The sequence below is a fragment of the Cherax quadricarinatus genome, chromosome 23 (genome assembly GCF_038502225.1).
Source record: "Cherax quadricarinatus isolate ZL_2023a chromosome 23, ASM3850222v1, whole genome shotgun sequence".
Classification (NCBI taxonomy): domain Eukaryota; kingdom Metazoa; phylum Arthropoda; class Malacostraca; order Decapoda; family Parastacidae; genus Cherax; species Cherax quadricarinatus.
Window position 1 is genome coordinate 40322283 of NC_091314.1, and position 22839 is coordinate 40345121.

The window sequence follows — 22839 nt, forward strand, 5'->3', positions numbered from 1 at the left end:
GTGTATGACACCATGTTTTATGTGTGAGAGTGTAAAACACCACTGTGTATGACACCATGTTTTATGTGTGAGGAGTGTAAAACACCACTGTGTATGACACCATGTTTTATGTGTAAGAGTGTAAAACACCACTGTGTATGACACCATGTTTCACAGAGTTCCACAAGCTGCAGAACTTCTAGGAGTTTGTTCAGTGACTGTATATTGGTATATATATTATAGAACAATAGTAATAAACAATTTTTTGTATTGTTTGTTTTTGTAAACAAGTTTTGTAAACAATATATTGATAATTATGTTTGTGTGCTTATTGTGTTGTATACAACGAGTGTATATATGTACATTGCACCTTACTTTGGTCTCATAGGCCACATAAGTTATGTGAAAAAATAAAATAGTGAAAAAAAACAACAAACCTTCAAATACAAGTAAACTAAAGTTTACCGGGTGAGCGGCAGTCGCCGCTCACCCGGTAAAGGGACTTGAGCTAGAGTTCGTCACGGCCACGCTAGCTGGAGATTCGTCTGTAAAAACTTGCATTTGTGGTCACAGAGGTGCCTGTGCTAACTTTCCTATGGTGTAGAAATATACCTAGTTGGATGAATCTTATTGTGGCTAGCTGGTCTAGTGGCTAACGCGACGGGCTGGAGTTTTGAGACTCTATGACCGCGGGTTCAATCCCGGCCGGGGGTATGGTTTATATACAGTGGAACCTCGGCTTATGAATTTAATCCATTCCGTGACCTCGTTCGTATCCCGATTTGTTCGTATGTTGAGTCAATTTTCATCATTTAACCATTAAACTCTCCAAACGCATATCTACATTCACCTGCATGGTGCTCCAAATATTTTGAAAAATAAAAAAATCGTTTTTTTTTTTGTTTTTAAATTGAAGAGGGCAATTTTGTGTGTGGTATAAGACCAAAAAAAAAAAAAAGAAATTTTTAGGACCAGTACTTACTGATATATAAGACCTTGAAGTTGGCTCTGGATGCTCGCCCGACGGCAACATCAAGTCCTGCCACTTGCAGAAGTGTTGCCGATTTACCTTTTTTCGCGTTTTAATTTTAATTTATGTAATTTTTATGTTCTGATATTTACAAGCTATAATAGTTCTTGTGATTTCATAGCCAGTCTTTGTTCTGACACTAATATTATGTACTAAAATGGTACTCAAATTGTAACAATCACACTGACAGGTGAACATTTTCACCTGCCCTGGTCATTTACTATTGTCTAGAAATATATACAAAGTATTTATAGGTCCCAGCAATGTTTAGGCATGCTGGAGTATGAACCTCCTTGAATAATGGTGTTACGACAGGGGTCAGATAAGCAACATTTGATGAATGTGCGCTGCGGGAGGGAACCTTGCCTTTATATGTTTTTTCTCTTGCACACAAACATGTCTTTGTATGTCTGTCTGTCTGCCTGTCTATTTGTCCATCTGCCTGTCTATCTGTACATCTATCTGTCTGTACATCTATCTGTCTGCCTAGCTCTGCTTATCTGTCTTTCTGTCTGCCTGTGTGTGTGTGTCTTTCCATCTGCTTGTCTGTCTCAGGGAGCAGCTAGTAAACCTGTTGGTTTGTGGTGTATGTGCCGCTCCCTGATTGCTGAGCAAGTGACACTGCTATTATTTGTGTCATGTTTATTTATGTCTTATATCTACAAACACTGTATAGCCCTTGGATGGAATTTTTGGGTTATCCTAGGTAATTTACATTATGTATAATTGTATTTATGAGTACATGTGAGAGACAGAGATAGAGACAGATAGAGATATAGGTAGACAGATATAGACAGATAGAGATATAGACAGATACAGACAGAGACAGCCCAAGCCAGCGAGCTAGCCAGCCGAATACATAAGAACACAAGAAAGAAGGAGCACTGCAGCAGGCCTACTGGCCCATGCAAGGCAGGTCCATATCTTCCTCCAGCTTAGACCAATGACCCACTTAGTCAGGTCACATCCACTGAAAGAAGGAGCACGACATCTGACCCAGTAGCACAAGCTAGTCAGGTCCAATTCACACCCACCCACACCCACTCATGCATTTATCTAACCTATTTTTACTTTCCTCTTAAAATGTGAGTGTTAACCCTTTCAGGGTCCGCGCCGTAGATCTACGGCTTTACGTTGAGGGTCCAAACCTAGCGGTGTCAAATTTAGCACGAGAAGGCTGGTAGGCCTACATCTGAGAGAATAGGTCTGGGTGGTCAGTGTGCACACTATAGAAAAAATCTGGACGCCTGCATGGCATTGTGGGAACGCTGCCAAGGTAGCTTTGTTCAACATGCCTGGCAGCAAGGAAGCTCTAACTCCCCACTCACTTTCCTGGCGAATTCTGACTCTCCTCTTCACAACTTTAAGTTCTAAGACTGATGGAAGTGGAGCTGAAGAGGAATTCAATGGTTTTGAACCAAATGGTACCATTGTACCATATGGTTCAATGGTACCATATGGTACATTGGTGCCATGTCATACAATGGTATCATATGGTACAATGTGCCATATGGTGCATTGTACCATATTGTACATTATACCATATGGTACATTGTACCATATAGTACAGGGACCCAGATGGAAATAAGTCTGGCTTTTTTGGGTTATCCTAGGTTCTCCAAACATATGCTGCTGAGTATGATATTCTATGTAACTTTATTTGTGTATATCTAAATAAACTTACTTACGATGCCACATGCGCTTGAGTAAGTTTATTCAGGTGTACAGAAATACAATTACATGGATTATTATACATAGTAGCATATGTATAAAATCCTAGGATAACCCAAAAAAGTCAGGGTGACTTATTTCCATAGTTATTCCTGTATCTGTACCATATGGTGTCCTGTACTGTATGGTACCCTGTGCCATATGGTACCCTGTGCCATATGGTACCCTGTACCATATGGTACCCTGTACCATATGGTACCCTGTACCATATGGTACCCTGTACCATATGGTACCCTGTGCCATATGGCACCCTATGCCATATGGTACCCTGCACAATATGGTACCCTGCACCATATGTTTTCCTGTACTGCATGGTACCCTATACCATATAGTACAGTGTACCATATGGTACCCTGTAACATATGATACTGTGTACCATATGGTCAATAGATGTTGGTGGCACTAGACACCAGCCAGGACTGAGTGAGTGGCGATGCAAGCTAGCTAGTGACTTGGCAGTTTCCAAGACAAAGCGCTTTGTCATCCACCTATAGGAACTTGTCGAGTTCCTGTACATTTGTAAATACATATACAATAGAACATTACTAATATACAACATTTTTGCATGTTTTTGTTGTAAACAACTATTGTAAACAAAATAATGATGAAAATATTAGTGTGTTTATTGTGTTGAATACAACAGTACCATATAGTACCATATGGTACAATGAACCATATGGTATCATTGTACTGTATGGTACAGTGTACTATATGGTACCATTGCACCATATGGTACCATAAGGTACCATTGTATCATATGGTACCATTGTACCAAATGGTGCCATTGTATCATATTCTACCATATGGTACCATTGTATCATGTGCCATTGTACCATATGGTACCATTATACCATATGGTACAGTTGTACCATATAGTACCATTGCACCCTATGGCACCATTGTACCATATGGTACTATATGGTACTGTTGTATTCAACACAATAACTGCACTAATATTTTCATCATTTTGTTTACAATAAACTTGTAAGCAATATAATGATAAATTAGTGCAGTTATTGTGTTGAATACAATGAGTGTACACTTATACAATATACATTATACTGGTCTCACAGGCCACAAATGTTACTAGAAAAAGAAAAAAATTAGGAAAGAAAAGAAAAAAGTATAAAAAGCGTAAAATAAAAAAATGCGATTTTGCGGAAGTCACTGATGTTGCCGCCACCCGGTCATTTTGGGTCAACTTCCCGCCGCTGTATCTCGGTAAGTACTGATCAGAATTTTTTTTTGTTTTATTACCTTCACAAAAATATCTTTAATTCTGTAAGAATTTTTTTTTTTTTTTTTTTTTTTTTTTTTTTTTTTTTTTTTTTTTTTTTTTTTTTTTTTTTTTTTTTTTTTTTTTTTTTCAAAATTCCTTGGACACTGGGGCACCCCTTCAGATTTTGGCCTTGGACCCTGAAAGGGTTAATATGACATGACATCAGTGAATCACTGGTGTTTGCCATGCTATTTGCTCTAGCTGGTGCTCAGTTGAACTGGTGCTCCCACAAGGTACTAAGTGGTCCCTGATTTTTTCATAGTGCATACACTGAGTGCACAGACCCATTCTTTCATGTCTAGGTGACTTGGGCCTATCGCACCAAATTTGAAGGAATGAAAAAAAACGTTGATCTACGTTTGGAGCCCACTGCATGTGAACATATATATAGATGTGGACAGTTTAAGGGTTAAATTAATTGAAATGGCATTAATCTGTTTTACTGGAATTCCTGCTCTTAGGAGGTGTGACAAAATACTTCAATATGATGCTAATATTAACTCTACGGCTTATTTATACACAGGGATCAGTCTTGGGCCTGTTGTTTATAATATATACTATATCAATGACCTTGATGAGGGAATTACTAGTTATGTGAGCAGATTCACCGATGACAGATAGGTAGGATAATTGATTCAAACGTAGATGTCATGGAACTTCAGGGGGATTTAGACAAACTCAGTTCCTGGTCAGAAGAGTGGCAAATGCAGTTCAATGTAGGTAAATGCAAGGTTCTGAAGCTCGGGAGTGTCCATAACTCTAGTACTGTACTTATCAGTTAAATAACGTAGAACTTAGCCATACAGATTGCGAAAAGGACTTGGGGTTTATGGTAAACAGCAACCTCAAACCAAGACAGTAGTGCCTAAACGTACGTAACAAAGCAAATAGATTACTGGGATTTATATCTAGAAGTGTAAGCAACAGAAGTCCAGCAGTTATTTTACAGCTTTATACATCATTAGTAAGGCCTCACCTAGATTACGCAGCTCAGTTCTGGTCTCCATTTTACAGAATGGATATAAATTCACTAGAAAACATCCAGCGTAGAATGACCAAATTAATACGTAGCATTAGAAATCTTCCGTACGAAGAATGATTAAAGACTCTTAAACTACATTCACTTGTAAGATGAAGAATGAGGGGAGACATGATCAAAGTTTATAAGTGGAAGATGGATATTAACAAAGGGGATATAAATAAGGTTTTTGAGGATATCCCTTCAAGAAAGAACCGACAATAGTGGATTCAAATTAGAGAAGTTTAGATTTCAAAAGGATATAGGAAAGTATGTATTGGTTTGGAAAGAGGGTAGTTGATGAGTGGAACAGTCTGCCTAGTAGGGTTATTGAAGCTAAAACGTGGAGTGATTTCAAATTTAGGTTAGATAAATACATGAGTGAGAGGGGTTGGATTTGAGTGAGACTTGCATAATGAGTAAATAGAATCATCAAAATTTATTTCTTGGGTAGCATTGAAAATTGGGTTGGGCAAATGTTTTGTTAGTGGGAAGCATTGTAAAGGACCTGTCTAGTATGGGCCAACAGGCCTGCTGAAGTGTTCCTCCTTTCTTATGTTCTGATGTTCTTAATTTGTGTTGGATAATTGCATGAGTGAGAGGGGTTGGATGTGAGTGGGACTTGCACATGAGTAAATAGAATTATGAAAACTTATTGCTTGGGTAGCATTGAAAATTGGGTTGGGCAAATATTCTGTTAGTGGGATGGAGTGTGAAGGACCTGCCTAGTATGGGCCAACAGGCCTGCTGCAGTGTATTATTATTATTAGCGTGGGTGATGAATGTTGCAGCGAGGAGAAGGCTGGAGGCAGTGGAGATGTCATGTCTGAGGGCAATGTGTGGTGTGAATATAATGCAGAGAATTCGTAGTTTGGATTAGGGGGAGGTGCGGGATTATGTTGTCCATTAGGTGGTTCGGACATGTAGAGATTGACTTCAAGAGTGTATCAGTCTGTAGTGGAAGGAAGGCGGGGTAGGGGTCGGCCTAGGAAGGGTTGGAGGGAGGGGGTAAAGGAGGTTTTGTGTGCGAGGGGCTTGGACTTCCAGCAGGCATGCGTGAGCGTATAGGAGTGAATGGAGACAAATGGTTTTTAATACTTGACGTGCTGTTGGAGTGTGAGCAAAGTAACATTTATGAAGGGATTCAGGGAAACCGGCAGGCCGGACTTGAGTCCTGGAGATGGGAAGTACAGTGCCTGCATTGAAGGAGGGGTGTTAATGTTGCAGTTTAAAAACTGGGAAAGGGAGCACAGATCCAATTCCCTTGATCAAGAGCCCCTCACCAAGGAGCCTCCCTTGAGGGGGAAGTTCGCATCCTGAAATTTCATTCGTATCCAGAAGCAAAAAAAATCGATCAAATGACTGTTCGTATCCTGAAAAATTCGCATGGTGGGACATTCGTAAGCCTAGGTTCCACTATATATTATGATCTTTCATGGTATATGTTTTTGTTTTGTTACATGTGTGGGGGAGGGGCGGCATAATGCCATGACTAGCACTGTATATGGGAGTGTGAACATATGCCGAATGAATTGTAACATACTCTTTGCATGCCACATATGGTAAAAGCTGAAATTTTGTATATTAAATGCTGAAATTTTATAGGTTAAAAGCTGAAATTTCATAAGAACATAAGAATGGAGGAACACTGTAGAAGGCCTACTGGCCCATACAGGTCATGTCCTTATCAAAATGACCTCTACCCAAAGCTATCCAAGAATTTACTCCCCTACCCAGTGACACAAATCAAACCCAGCCCCTCCCACTCATATATTTGTTCAATCTCTTTTTAAAGCTACCCAAGGTCCTAGCCTCGATCTCCTTACTAGGAAGATTGTTCCATACATCCACAACTCTGTTAGAAAACCAGTACTTACCTATGCCCTTTCTAAATCTAAATTTATCCAACTTAAATTCATTATTCCTGGCTCTTACCTGGTTCAACACCTTCAGTACTTTATCATCCCTTTCAGGGTCGAGAGGCCCTCTCCTAAACTTGTTCTCAGGGTCGAAAATTTTTTGGGGAAAAAAAATTATTTTTTCTTATTAAAAGATAGAGGATCTTTTCCCAATCATAATGACACCAAAAGTATGAAAATTGATGGAAAACTTACGGAATTATGCTCTTGTGAAGTTAGCGGTCTCGACGATGTTTACGCATGGGCAATTTCGCCCAGTTTGAGCCCTATTTTCAGCCAATTCCTGTGTACTAACCGACAGAAATCATAACTATTTTGCTAGAACTCCATTTTTTCTATTGAATGAGTACAAGAAACCACCCATTTACCGATTTATACTATCCAATAAAGTGGTCAGAAATTAGCAGTTTTGCCAATTTCACATGAATTTCAAAAGATGCCAATTTCCAAATAGGGTCCAGAATAAACAAGACAGACACTCCTGGCACTAAAATAACATTTCCTCCATTCATTAGTCACGTCCCCAGGCCCCTCTTACATTTATTTTGCTTTCCACTTTGAATTTTTATTCTCACAAAAAAAAAAAATAGAAGATTTACTATTATGCAGACTATTGCATTAGTGTAGAAATGGTATAAATAATATCAGCACACTTGTGAAAGAATATTAGACTCGCCAGTTGATGTGTATTGGACGGGTGGCATGATTTGTTTGCTGTTGACCTTTGGCAAAAATTGAACATTTCTGCTAATTTGAGCTCAATTTTCAGGTACTTTTCATTGTGAAACCAATCGAAATCATCTCAATTTCTGTAATATGTCTTCCATTCTATAAAATGAGACCAGGAAAACTAGAATACAACCATAAATACCATAAGAAAATACAGTGCAGAGTCACTGTTTTAAACCAAAAACACTGTCAGTTTTTTTTCTCATTACACACTGTGTGTTGCAGGATTTATTTTTTATACTGTGCACATTGACCACATAGATCCATTCTTTCATATGTAGGCCTAGCAGCTTTCTCTCACGAGATTTGAAGGCGCTAGAATTTAGGCGTACTAATACGTCAACCCTGGTGCGTAAGCCGTACTAGTACGTCGGAAACCCTGAAAGGGCTAATATCTCCTTTGTTTATGCCCGTCTTCCACTTACACACTTCAATGATATCTCCCCTCATTCTTCGTCTCTCCAGAAAGTGGAGATTTAAGGCTTTAAGCCTATCTTCATACGGGAGATTCCTTACACAGTAAATCATTTTAGTCATTCTTCTCTGTATGTTCTCCAATGAGTCTATATCCATCCTGTAGTAAGGAGACCAAAACTGAGTGGCATAATCTAAATGAGGCCTCACTAGTGATGTATAGAGCTGTAAAATAACTTTTGTTACTTATACTTCTTGAGATAAATCCAAGTACAGTAGACCCCCGCTTAACGATCACCTCCAAATGCGACCAATTATGTAAGTGTATTTATGTAAGTGCGTTTGTACGTGTATGTTTGGGGGTCTGAAATGGACTAATCTACTTCACAATATTCCTTATGGGAAAAAATTCGGTCAGTACTGGCACCTGAACATACTACTGGAATGAAAAAAGTTCGTTAACCGGGGGTCCACTGTAATCTGTTAGCCTTGTTGCACACACTTAGGCACTGCTGTCTTGGCATTAGATTTCTGCTTACCAAGACTCCCAAGTCTTTTTCACGTTCTGTATGATCAAGCTCTACTTCACCTAGTTCATAGCTTTGAGGGTTATTTTCATTACCAAGGACTAGTAAAAGGGTAAAAGCTGAAATTTTATAGGGTAAAAGCTGAAATTTTGTAGCATAAGTCTGAAAATTTATATACAGGTCTCCCTCAACATTCGCGAGGGTTAGGGGATCAAGAGCCTTGCGAATGTTTGGTGCCCCAATATATTGTAGGTTAATATAATACAATACTGCTTCCTTAACTTGTTGAACCATGAACAATCATAAAACACATGAAAATGTCATAAAATATTGTACTAAATACATACATGTTATGGTTTAATAACATGTATGTTATTAAATACCACTGCCTCAACCACTGCCTACACCAGTGCCTCAACCACTGCCTCAACCACTGTGGCGCACTGCTCGTATTTTGGTACAATTTCTTTATTCAGTTCTATCATGTTTCTCAATTTCTTTACTAAAGGGCTGGCACTAGCAAGTTTCTTTGGGCCCATGGTTAATTATGTGGCAGTCACACTCAATCTACAAGCACCAAACACAATGAATTATTGTGAAATGTTTGGAAGAGCATGGAGACTAATGCTCACTCCAGCATAAACAAAGGCACAGTGACTGACGATGCCTCAACCACTTCCTCCACCACTGCTTCAACCCTCGTATTTTTGTACAATTTCCTTCTTCAGTTCTATCATATTATTATTATTATTAATACGATAGAATTGAAATAGTACAAAAATATGAGGGTTGAAGCAGTGGTGGAAGAAGTAGTTGATGCATCGTCAGTGTGGCTTTGTTTATGCTGGAGTGAGCATTAGTCTCCACACACTTCCAAACATTTCACAATAATTCATTGTGTTTGGTGCTTGTAGATTGAGTGCGACTGGAGTGGTAGAGACATAGGTAGAGGCAGTGGTTGAGGCAGGGCAGTGGTTGAGGGAGTGGTTTTTAATAACATGTTATTAACAATAATAATAATAATACATGTTATTAATAATAACATGTATTATTATTAACAACATATATCTTATTAAATACCACTGCCTCAACCACTGCCTCTACCACTCCAGTCGCACTCAATCTACAAGCACCAAACACAATGAATTATTGTGAAATGTTTGGAAGTGTGGAGACTAATGCACACTCCAGCATAAACAAAGGCACACTGACTGACGATGCCTCAACCACTTCTTCCACCACTGCTTCAACCCTCGTATTTTTGTACAATTTCCTTCAATTCTATCGTATTATTATTATTATTATTATTATTATTATTATTATTAGCAGTAGCAGAAATGTTTGATTCTTTGCCGTGTTCAAGAGTAAACATATGATGTCACTGTCCAATACCTGTCTGAATAGCCATTCCAGTATTCAGTCATGAATGGGTTGACATTATTTATACTGTAGTTTAATAGCAAATAATGAACAAACAAAACACTCACCACACTGAGTGGTGGGGAAACTGGCTGCCAGTTGTTTGGGTCGGAAGAAGGGTAGTAGGGACTCGCGGGTGGTGGGAAATTTAAATATGATTTGGCGGCTGGGAATTTGGCAGGTGGGAATTTGGCGGTTGGGAATTCGCGAATGTGTGAAGCCCGTGAAAGTTGAAAATGCGAATGTTGAGGGAGACCTGTACAGTGGAACCTCGGTTTTCATTTGCTATGGTTTTCATTGAATTCAGTTTTCAACGGCTTTTTTTGTCGAAATAATGTCCCAGTTTTCGTTCACCTTAGTTTTCGTCCACCATACTGAGCGTGTCCGTCTGCCCTTGCCCACACAAAGCATTCCACGCACGCATTCTGAGTCAGTCTGGCTTTGTTTCTCATCAAGTGAACATTACCCTGCGCATTCATACAAAACATTTCGTAATAATCCATTTTTTTTGTGCTTGTTTATTGAGTGTGATTGCTAAATAAGCCACCATGGGGCCAAAGGAAGTTCTGAGTGCCAGCCCTTTGATAAAGAAGGCGAGAAACACGTGGTAGAGGGTGGTAGTGATGGTGGTGGAGGGTGGTAGTGATGGTGGTGGAGGGTGGTAGTGATGGTGGTGGAGGGTGGTAGTGATGGTGGAGGGTGGTAGTGATGGTGGTAGAGGGTGGTAGTGATGGTGGTGGAGGGTGGTAGTGATGGTGGTAGAGGGTGGTAGTTATGGTGGTAGAGGGTGATAGTGATGGTGGTAGAGGGTGATAGTGATGGTAGAGGGTGGTAGTGATGGTGGTAGTGATGGTAGAGGGTGGTAGTGATGGTGGTGGAGGGTGGTAGTGATGGTGGTAGTTATGGTGGTAGAGGGTGATAGTGATGGTGGTAGAGGGTGATAGTGATGGTAGAGGGTGGTAGTGATGGTGGTAGAGGGTGGTAGTTATGGTGGTAGTGATGGTGGTAGAGGGTGGTAGTTATGGTGGTAGAGGGTGGTAGTGATGGTGGTAGAGGGTGGTAGTTATGGTGGTAGTGATGGTGGTAGAGGGTGGTAGTTATGGTGGTAGAGGGTGGTAGTGATGGTGGTAGAGGGTGGTAGTTATGGTGGTAGAGGGTGGTAGTGATGGTGGTAGAGGGTGGTAGTTATGGTGGTAGAGGGTGGTAGTGATGGTGGTAGAGGGTGGTAGTGGTTGTGATGGTGGTAGAGGGTGGTAGTGATGGTGGTAGAGATAACTGCTCCTCCCTCTCCCCTCCTCGCCGTCTTCCATACGCCAACAAGAGTCTTCAATAAAAGTAAAAGTGATTTAAATGTTCATTTGTCCATTTCATTAGTGCTTTATATTTATTTCTCATTGTTTTCTGTATGTAAAACTATAGTTATCCTCTGTAAAATGTATTTTTTGTTAATATTTTTGGGTGTCTGGAACAGATTATAATTGGATTTGCATTATTTCTTATGGGAAATATTGCTTCAGTTTTCATTGGATTTGGTTTTCGTCAGACTTTCTAGAACAAATTAACCCTTTCAGGGTTGACAGGCCCTCTCCCAGACTTGTTCTCAGGGTCGACAAATTTAAAAAAAAAAAAAATAATTTTTTCTTATGAAAAGATAGAGAATCTTTTCCCAATCATAATGACATCAAAAGTATGAAATTTGATGGAAAACTTAGGGAATTATGCTCTCGCGAAGTTAGCTGTCTCGACGATGTTTACGTATCGGCAATTTTGCCCACTTTGAGCCCTATTTTCAGCCAATTCCAGTGTACTAGTCAACAAAAATCATAACTATTTCGCTAGAACTCCATTTTTTCTATCGAATGAGTACAAGAAACCACCCATTTACCGATTTCAACTATCCAATAAATTGGTCAGAATTTAGCAATTTTGCCAATTTCACACAAATTTCAAAAGATGCCAATTTCCAAATAGGGTCCAGAATAAACAAGAAAGACCTTCCTGGCACTAAAATAACATTTCCTCTGTTCATTAGTCACATCCTCATGCCCTTCTTACATTGTTTTGCTTTCTATTTTGAATTTTTATTCTCACAAAATATAGATGATTTACTGTTATGCAGACTACTGCATTAGTGTAGAAATGATATAAATAATATCAGCGCACTTGTGAAAGAATATTAGACTCGCCAGTTGGATGCTTAGCATGATTTGTTTACTTTTGAACTTTGGCAAAAATCGATGATTTCTGCTACTTTGATCTCAATTTCAAGGTACTTTTCATTGTAAAACCAATCAAAATCGTCTCAATTTCTGTAATATGTCTTCCATTCTATAAAATGAGACCAGGAAAACTAGAATACCATCATAAATACCATAAGAAAATACAGTGCAAAGTTGCTGTTTTAAACCAGAAACACTGTCAGTTTTTTTTTTCTCATTACGCACTGTGTGCTGCAGGATTTTTTTTATACTGCGCACACTGACCACATAGACCCATTCTTTCATATGTAGACCTACCAGCAATCTCTCGCTAGATTTGAGGGCGCTAGAATTTAGGCGTACTAGTATGTCAAAAACCCTGGTGCGTAAGCCGTACTAGCACGTCAGAAACCCTGAAAGGGTTAAAGACAGAAACTGGGGCTTCACTGTATAGGGTGAAAGTGTGAAAGGAAAGAGGATAGGAGGAAAGACCTCGTACAAGAGGGCAGTATGACAGTACTACAGTGGACCCCCGTGTTTCGGCAGCTGCGACTTTCGTGAAATCCGACTTTCGGCAACTTTTTTCATCAAAATATAGTCTTGCGGTTCGTGATTTGCCCATCGTACGGGACGTGTCTGTGCGTCTGGGAGCGGCCAGGCGTACACAAAGGCTCCCACACAACATTCAGAGTTAGTGTGGCATGATTTGTGGGTGAGTGACCATTGCCCCATGGGTTCATACGATATATTTCATAATAATCCATTTTTTTTTGTGCTTGCAAATGCTAAATAAGCCACCATGGGCCCAAAGAAAGCTCCGAGTGCCAGTCCTTTGGTAAAGAAGGAAAGAAACACAATAGAATTCAAGAAAAAACTCATAGCAAAATAAAAAAGTGGAGGAAGAAGAGAGAGGGGAGAATGTGCCTTCTTCAGTAATTCAGTGATTCTACAGTATGTTTGATACTAAAGTAGCAGGTATCGATAAAGGCTATAGCGCCAGCCAGCGATAAAGTGTAGCAAGTAAGTTAAGCGATTAAGCAATAGAAAAATGATATGAAAGTAACTCTCCAGTGTTGTTGGAGGTGTATAGGGCCACTGAACATATGCTGCCCTACTATCTTTCACCACCCTTAACCTCTGCCAGCATCTCCATCAAACTAATTAAACTAACATCTCCTCCAAAGTAAGTGTAAATGTTTCTTATTTATAAATTAAAGTGGGCTGATGCAAGTATGAGTAGTGGGAGGGTTGAAGAGGGTTGGAATAGTTTTAAAGATGCAGTATCAGAATGTGGGGCAGAAGTTTGTGGTTATGGGAGGGTGGGTGCAGGAGGAAAGAGGAGTGATTGGTGGAATGATGAAGTACAGGGTGTGATAAAAGAGAAAAAGGTAGCTTATGAGAAGTTTTTATAAGAGATGTTATAAGAGGAGTAGAGTATATGGAGAGGTGAAGAGAGTGGTGACAGAGTGCAAAAGGAGAGCAGATGATAGAGTGGGAGAGGCACTGTCAAAAAATTTTAATGAAAATAAGAAAAATTTTTGTAGTGAGTTAAACAAGTTAAGAAAGCCTAGGGAACGAATGGATTTGTCAGTTAGAAACAGAGTAGGGGAGTTAGTAGATGGGGAGATGGAGGTATCCCCAGAAAAGGACTTGCTACCTCAAGTCCTAATGGAAGGGGATTCCCCTTCTAAACAGTAAGAAGATAATGCTCTCCCCTCCTCCCATCCCATCAATCATCACCAGATCTTCAATAAAAGTAAGTGTCATTTAATTGTGCATGCCTTTTTCAGTTTGTGTGTATTAAAATTAACATTTCATGTGGTAAAAAAAAATTTTTTTCATACTTTTGGGCGTCTTGCACGGATTAATTTTATTTCCATTATTTCTTATGGGGAAAATTCATTCGCATAACGATTATTTCGCATAACGATGAGCCCTCTTGCACGGATTAAAATCGTTAACCGGGGGTCCACTGTATTAGGTAGATGGCGAGAATATTTTGAGGAACTTTTAAATCTCAATGAAGAAAGGGAGGCAGTAATTTCATGCACTGGCCAGGGAGGTATACCATCTTTTAGGAGTGAAGAACAGCAGGATGTGTGTGGGGGAGGTGCTTGAGGCATTACGTAGAATGAAAGGGGGTAAAGCAGCTGGAACTGATGGGATCATGACAGAAATGTAAAAAGTAGGGGGGGGGGATATAGTGTCGGAGTAGTTGGTATTTTTGTTTAATAAATGTATGAAAGAGGGGAAGGTACCTAGGGATTGGCGGAGAGCATGTATAGTCCCTTTATATAAAGGGAAGGGGGACAAAAGAGATTGTAAAAATTATAGAGGAATAAGGTTACTGAGTATACCAGGAAAAGTGTACAGTAAGGTTATTATTGAAAGAATTAAAGGTAAGACAGAATGTAGGATTGCAGATGAGCAAGGAGGTTTTAGAGTGGGTAGGGGATGTGTAGATCAAGTGTTTACATTGAAGCATATATGTGAACAGTGTTTAGATAAAGGTAGGGAATTTTTATTGCATTTATGGATTTAGAAAAGGCATATGATAGAGTGGATATGGGAGCAATGTGGCAGATGTTGCAAGTATATCTAATAGGTGGTAAGTTATTAAATGCTGTAAAGAGTTTTTATGAGGATAGTGAGGCTCAGGTTAGGGTGTTTATAAGAGAGGGAGGCTACTTCCCGGTAAAAGTAGGTCTTAGACAGAGATGTGTAATGTCACCATGGTTATTTAATATATTTATAGATGGGGTTGTAAAAGAAGTAAATGCTAGGGTGTTCGGGAGAGGGGTGGGATTAAATTATGGGGAATCAAATACAAAATGGGAAGTGACACAGTTACTTTTTGCTAATACTGTGCTTATGGGAGATTCTAAAGAAAAATTGCAAAGGTTAGTGGACGAGTTTGGGAGTGTGTGTAAAGGTAGAAAGTTGAAAGTGAGCATGGAAAAGAGTAAGGTGATGAGGGTATCAAATGATTTAGATAAAGAAAAATTGGTATCAAATTGGGGATGAGGAGTATAGAAGAAGTGAATTTTTTTTTTATTTTTTATTATCACACTGGCCGATTCCCACCAAGGCAGGGTGGCCCGAAAAAGAAAAACTTTCACCATCATTCACTCCATCACTGTCTTGCCAGAAGGGTGCTTTACACTACAGTTTTTAAACTGCAACATTAACACCCCTCCTTCAGAGTGCAGGCACTGTACTTCCCATCTCCAGGACTCAAGTCCGGCCTGCCGGTTTCCCTGAACCCCTTCATAAATGTTACTTTGCTCACACTCCAACAGCACGTCAAGTATTAAAAACCATTCGTCTCCATTCACTCCTATCAAACACGCTCACGCACGCCTGCTGGAAGTCCAAGCCCCTCGCACACAAAACCTCCTTTACCCCCTCCCTCCAACCTTTCCTAGGCCGACCCCTACCCCGCCTTCCTTCCACTACAGACTGATACACTCTTGAAGTCATTCTGTTTCGCTCCATTCTCTCTACATGTCCGAACCACCTCAACAACCCTTCCTCAGCCCTCTGGACAACAGTTTTGGTAATCCTGCACCTCCTCCTAACTTCCAAACTACGAATTCTCTGCATTATATTCACACCACACATTGCCCTCAGACATGACATCTCCACTGCCTCCAGCCTTCTCCTCGCTGCAACATTCATCACCCATGCTTCACACCCATATAAGAGTGTTGGTAAAACTATACTCTCATACATTCCCCTCTTTGCCTCCAAGGACAAAGTTCTTTGTCTCCACAGACTCCTAAGTGCACCACTCACCCTTTTCCCCTCATCAATTCTATGATTCACCTCATCCTTCATAGACCCATCCGCTGAATGTTTTCAGATATCTGGGAGTTGATGTGTCAGCAAATGGATTTATGAAGGATGAGGTTAATCATAGAATTGATGAAGGAAAAAAGGAGTGGTGCATTGAGGTATATGTGGAGACAAAAAAACATTATCTATGGAGGCAAAGAAGGGAATGTATGAAAGTATAGTAGTGCCAACACTTTTACATGGGAGTGAAGCTTGGGTTGTAAATGCTGCAATGAGGAGGCGGTTGGAGGCAGTAGAGATGTCCTGTCTACGGGCAGTGTGTGGTGTAAATATTATGCAGAAAATTCAGAGTGTGGAAATTAGGAGAAGGTGTGGAGTTAATAAAAGTATTAGAGGGCTGAAGAGGGGTTGTTGAGGTGGTTTGGTCATTTAGAGAGAATGGATCAAAGTAGAATGACATGGAGAACGTATAAATCTGTAGGGGAAGGAAGGCGGGGTAGGGGTCGTCGTCAAAAAGGTTGGAGGGAGGGAGTAAAGGAGGTTTTGTGGGTGAGGGGCTTGGACTTCCAGCAAGCGTGCATGAGCTTGTTAGATAGGAGTGAATGGAGACAAATGGTATTTGGGACCTGATGAGCTGTTGGAGTGTGAGCTGGGTAATATTTAGTGAAGGGATTCAGGGAAACCAGTTATTTTTGTAGCCGGACTTGAGTCCTGGAAATGGGAAGTACAATGCCTGCACTTTAAAGGAGGGGTTTGAGATATTGGCAGTTTGGAGGGATATGTTGTGTATCTGTATACGTATATGCTTCTGTACTGTTGTATTCTGAGCACCTCAGCAAAAATAGTGTTTGTGTGAGTGAGGTGAAAGTGTTGAAAGATGATGAAAGTATTTTCTTTTTGCGTATTTTCTTTCATTTTGGGTCACTCTGCCTCGGTGGGAGACAGCCGACTTGTTAAGAAAAAAAAATTCTTATTTATAAATTACATACATTGTTTCAGTGTGAACAGTGGTGGTGGCTTCTGCTGCTGCCTCCACTACCACTAATATGTACAGCTCCTTTTAGTGGCCCTTATAAACCCAACAACAACACCTCCACCACTTACTCCTCACTTACATTATGACATATTTTATTAATTCTAGTATATATCATGTTTCTATGTTATTGATATTGTTTATTATGTCATATTAAATGAAGTGTGATAGATAAATAAGCAGTAAAGATGATATTAGCGTCATATTGAAGCATAATAAACTAGCCTCCCTCTTGTCTCCTACCTACCTCCTACACCAACTAGAGTCTTCAATAAAGGTAAGTGTGATGTTATTTGTTCATTTATCTATTTTATTAGTGCTTTATATTTATTTGTCATTGTTTTCTGTATGTAAATTTATATTTAATTTTTAAAAGAAATAATTTTTGTTAATACTTTTGGGTGTCTGAAATGCATTAATTGGATTTCCATTATTTCTTATGAGGAAAATGGTTTTGCCAGTCGTGAATTTTGCCATTCAGCAGACTCTCTGGAATGGATTAACCCTTTGTTTCAGGCCCCTTTCTGAAATTTGGTCGAAAACTCATGGAATTACGCTCCCTCCCGCGAAGTTATCGGTCTCGGCGACATATGCGTATTGGCGATTTCGCCGACTTTGAGCCCTATTTTCAGCCAATTCCGTTGTTCCAGTTGACCAAACTCGTAGCTATTTCTTTAGAACTCCATTTTATCTATCAGCTGAGTACAAGAAACCTCCCATTTACCAATTTGGACTACCCTATATTGTGGTCAGAAATTGGCAATTTGGCCAATTTCACGCAAACTAAAAAAGATGCATATTTCAAAATAGGGTCTAGAATAAACAAGGTAGACATTTTTGGCACTAAAATAACATATCCTCTGTTCATTAGTCACATCTCTAGGCCCCTCTTATATTATTATTGCTTTCTATTTTGATTTTTTATTCATACAAAAAAATACAAAATTTACTGTTATGCAGACTACTGCATTATTGTAAAAATGGTATAAATAATATCAGTGCACTAGAGAAAGAATATTAGACTCCCCAGTTGACGTGTATTGTACGTGTGGTGTGATTTGTTTACTCCTGAACATTGGTAAAAATCGAACATTTCTGCTACTTTGAGCTCAGTTTCAAGGACGTTTTCATCGTCAAAGTAATGAAAATCATCTCTATTTCTGTAATATGTTTTCCATTTTATCACCTAAGACCAAGAAAACGCAAATACATCGATAAATACTATACAAAAATACACCTCAAAGTCTGCGTTTTATTCCAAAAAAACGATCAGTTTTTTTTTCTCATTACGCACTGTGTGCTGCAGGATTTTTTTTATGTGGTGCACACTGACCACACAGACCCATTCTCTCATATGTGGGCCTACCAGCTTTCTTCCGCTTGATTTGAAGCCGCTAGAATTATTGAGTATATATACGTCTGAAACACTGGCTCGTAAGATGTATATATACGACCAAAACAGTCAAAGCATTAATAATGAAACTCGGGGGTCCTCTGTATATGTGCTGTGTGATGAAGACTACCCAGTAACAAATTAACTTATTTATAATTGAATACCTGTAGTGGCATCTCAGTTTGACTAAGGTTTTACCAGGACCATTAAAACACCACTCTTGCCAACCTTGCCCATTAGCAGAGTAAGGCTTTTAATTGTACTATTATGCTAGTATATTAGTGTATATAAAATGTACACCAGCATCCTTTAGCTTATAAACTGAACTGTGTAAAAAATTATGGAAATTAGAATTAATTTTATTTCTAGATAGAACTTACAATAGTTATAAAGAGAAACAGCAGTTTACCAAAATATTCACTTGGTTACATATTATTTCACAATTTTCAGGTTGATCTGACAGCAGTGATAATAGGTCGTCTGCTTCCAGCACTAATAAATCATTTGGATGCTTATGTTGAAGGCAGCAGAAGAGTGCGTGGCAATATTTCTTCAGAAGCAGCAGTAGTTCAGTACCTGAGAGCAGGAGCTGGGTTACACCGTGCGCTCAAGTCACGTGATGATGAAACAGCATACTTGAGAGGTGTTATTAGCACAGTCCTACCATCACTTCTTCCTGCAAAATATCTGTCAAGCAGGTTAGTTGGCAGACATAAAATTGTGTTGATGAATAAGTTTGGGCTTTTTCTCCTATTTTCAGCATTGCACACATTTTGTTCTACTGTTTAATGAGGCTTCAGGCTATGATACTTCTGTTATATATGTACTTTTTTTTATTATTAGTTATACTTATTTTCTTTTTATCACTATAATAACTGGTGAGTGCATTTATTTACTTTATAAATTATTAAGCTGATCTAGTTACCATCTTCCTCTGTGGAATGACAGTTTATGTTTAACACTTTGAGTGTCAAGACCCCTGCTTGCAAACTTGCTCATAGTGTCGAAGAATTTAAAAAAAAAATAAATTTTTCTAATGAAATGATAGAAAATCTTTTTCCAAAGGTAATGAAACCAAAAGTTCGAAATTTGATGAAAAACTTATTGAAATTATGCTCTCGCGAAGTTAGCGGTCTCAGGGATATTTACATATCGACTATTTCACCCACATTTAGCCCTATTTTGGGCCAATTCCTTTGTTTCACTCGATCAAACTCATAGCTATTTTGCTAGAACTCCATTTATTCTATCAATTGAGTACAAGAAACTGCTCATTTACCTATTTCAACTACACAAAAAAGGTGATCAGAAATTACTAAATTCAAGAAAGGCCAATTTCATAATAGGGGCCAGAATAACAGCACATACATTCCTGGCACTTAAATAACATTTTTTTCTGTTCGTTAGTCATGTCTCCAGGCCCCTCTTATGTTACGCTTGCTTTTCATTTTGATTTTTTAGTCACACAGAAAATAGATGATTTACTGTTATTCAGATTGCTGCATGGTTGCAATAATTATACAAATAATATCGGTGCATTCGTGAATGCATATTAGACGTGTATTGGATGCGTGATGTGATTTGTTTACTCTTGAAATCATAGCAGTAGAAACCAATTTGTATACACAAATGGCGTAAACTCCACTACACAACCTGTTCTTGTTGGAGTATCACAGGGTAGAGTCCTTGGCCCACTTCTCTTTCTCATTTGCATCAGTGACCTCCCAAATGCATCTAAATTCCTTCAACTTGTTTTATTTGCAGGTGACACTACTTATGTCTTCTCTCGCCCAAACCCAACTATACTAACAGACACTGTAAATGATGAACTAATAAAAATATCTACTTGGATGACTACCAATAAACTTACTCTCAATATAGACACAACCTACTTCATGCTATTTGGAAACAGAGCTACAAATGTACAGCTAAACATAATGATAAATGGTTCACCCATTTTCAGACACACACACACACACACACAGGGCAAATATCTAGGTCTCCACCTTGACTGCAGTCTCAAATTCCATACCCACATACAGCAAATGTCCGAGAAAGTCTCCAAAACAGTAGACATCCTTTAAAGATACGGTACTATGTACCCCAAATTATGTGCATAAAGGGCTCGAGGATCTGGAATTTATTGCCAGAACACACTAAAGGGCCCCTGCCTGCAAATCAATTCAAAGCCCTACTTAGAAATCACCTCATCACCCAAAATTAACCAGACAAACACTATACTTAACACTTACCAGTTACTCAAAAAACAACTAAATAATTTATGACTGCTCAACTATTTGATCATTTACTTCACTTAAAATTGTTTCAACCTCATTATTGTAAATTGTGCTTGATGATTGCTTAACTATTCAATAATTACTTTTTTTTTTTTTTTTTTTTTTTTTTTTACACAGGGTTTGATAAGATTAGGTTATGGGTCCCTAGCTTTATTGACAAGCTATTTGCAGGTTAAGGATTCCTAACTTCATTGACAAGCTAAGAGCTGTTACCTACATCAGCTCATTTGAAAGCATTTTTTATCATTATGAAACATACAAGTAGGGAACAGGATGAAGTTGGAGCCATCTGTGGGCCAGTATTTTCATCTGATCAACTGACTATCTCATTGACATCATAATGCTGTACGAATGTGTTCCATACTCGAGTTATCCTGGGGACAAATGATCTCAGATGAAGTGATGTTCTGGAGAAGGGTACAGCCAGAGTGAGTTGCTGCTTGCTTCCCGTCTTGTGGTATAGAAGCTTGCTTCGCGCTGTCCTCGAAGTGGATCCAAGTATGGTACTATGACAATATTGGCCTTGTACATAACAGTAAGGCAACCCACATCCCTCCTGTGTTGAAGGCTGTGCAGAAATGACAGATCTATCCAGGATTGGTCCAGGCAAAAGTTGAGACATCTTGCTTTGTTCTCTACTCTGTCAAGCAGTCGCAGATGAGAAGGGGGGCAGGTGAACCAAGAAAGTAGAGTATACTCAAGGTGTGAGCGTACTTGTGCCTCGCACAAAATCTTGCAACCCCTCCTGTCAAGCAGATGAAAGATATGGCGTAGTGCTGTAAGCTTTCTGGCTGCCTTGTTTGCAAGATTTACAACATGGTTTTTCATGGTCAGTTTGGAGTCAAATTTCACCCCAAGGATATCAACTTCTTTCCCAGGTACCAACACCCTCCCATTCATCCTTACTACTGCACCGGCATTCCATCATGGTGCCTAGAGATCATCATCATTTGCGTTTTCTCAGGTGCAAATGTTTCTTGCCATCTATTTCCCCAAGCTGATATAGCTCTTAGCTGGTGATTGATGTAGCTTAGAGCAGCTGGGATTTCTTGGATAAGTGAATGTCAGTGTACAGCCGTCTGCATATGCATAGGATCCTGGGATGAGATGAAGGTCATTGAAGTAGGCATTCCATAACAATGGTCCCAGAATGCTTCATTGTGGAACACTTGCCCCAATAGGATGTCTTGCTGATTTTGTTCTATTGAGAACTACTTCCAACTTAAAATTGTTTCAGTTTCATTGCTTTAAATTGTGCTAAATTGTAATACTGTAGTTTTTATATAATACATCAAAACTGTAATTCTTCTCTACCTAACTTATTAAAGCCATATAGAGTGTACTAATAGAATACAGTGGACCCCTGGTTTTTGTCCTTAATCTGTTCCAGAATGTTGGTTGAAAACCGAAATGGGCAAAAACTGAAGTAATATTTCCCATAAAAAATAATGTAAATCCAATTAATCTGTTCCAGACACCCAAAAATATTAATAAAATTAAAGTTAGTAATAGAACAAGGCATTAAAAAACACAATAGAAAATAAAATACCTACACAATACATTCATTACTCACCTTAAAATATTTGTAGTCTTAATGTAGGGTGAGAGGTGAGTAGTATTTATCCATAGGAAGTCAGTGTAGTCAGTGTAGGTAGCTAGCAGGTGTAGCCCACCTGGGCTACACCTACTGGCTACCTACACTGTGGTCCAGAGCCATATTACCATTGACATACCATGTTCACGAAGTTTGTTTCTGACAACTTCCTCTAGACGCCATCATAAACAAAGGGAGAAGTAATGAATAATTCATGCCGAGAATTGTAAACAAAAGCTGGTGACTGAACCAATGCAGATTCATACACGCTTTCTCTAATGCTAGTCCAGAAAAAACTTAATGTTTTCCATACACCAACTGCCACCCCTCTTTAACATACAAACATTACATGTTTATATGCTATGTAACATGTTTCTTACATAATTTTGAAGAAAATATTATACTAGATGGATTAATGAAAATGTCTATATTAACGTAAAATACAGTGGTCCCTCAATAATCGTTCGGCCTGAAAGTCGTCCAT

General features: G+C 39.0%; 1 protein-coding gene across 1 annotated transcript in view; it reads left to right on the plus strand.

Moving 5' to 3' along the window:
- Positions 1-22839, plus strand: part of LOC128685684 (sorting nexin-14) — a 395830-nt gene that overhangs the window by 39586 nt on the left and 333405 nt on the right. The window contains exon 4 of the mRNA XM_070088102.1: positions 18915-19162. Coding sequence (XP_069944203.1) covers positions 18915-19162 — 248 coding nt within the window. The remainder of the gene's footprint in view (positions 1-18914; positions 19163-22839) is intronic.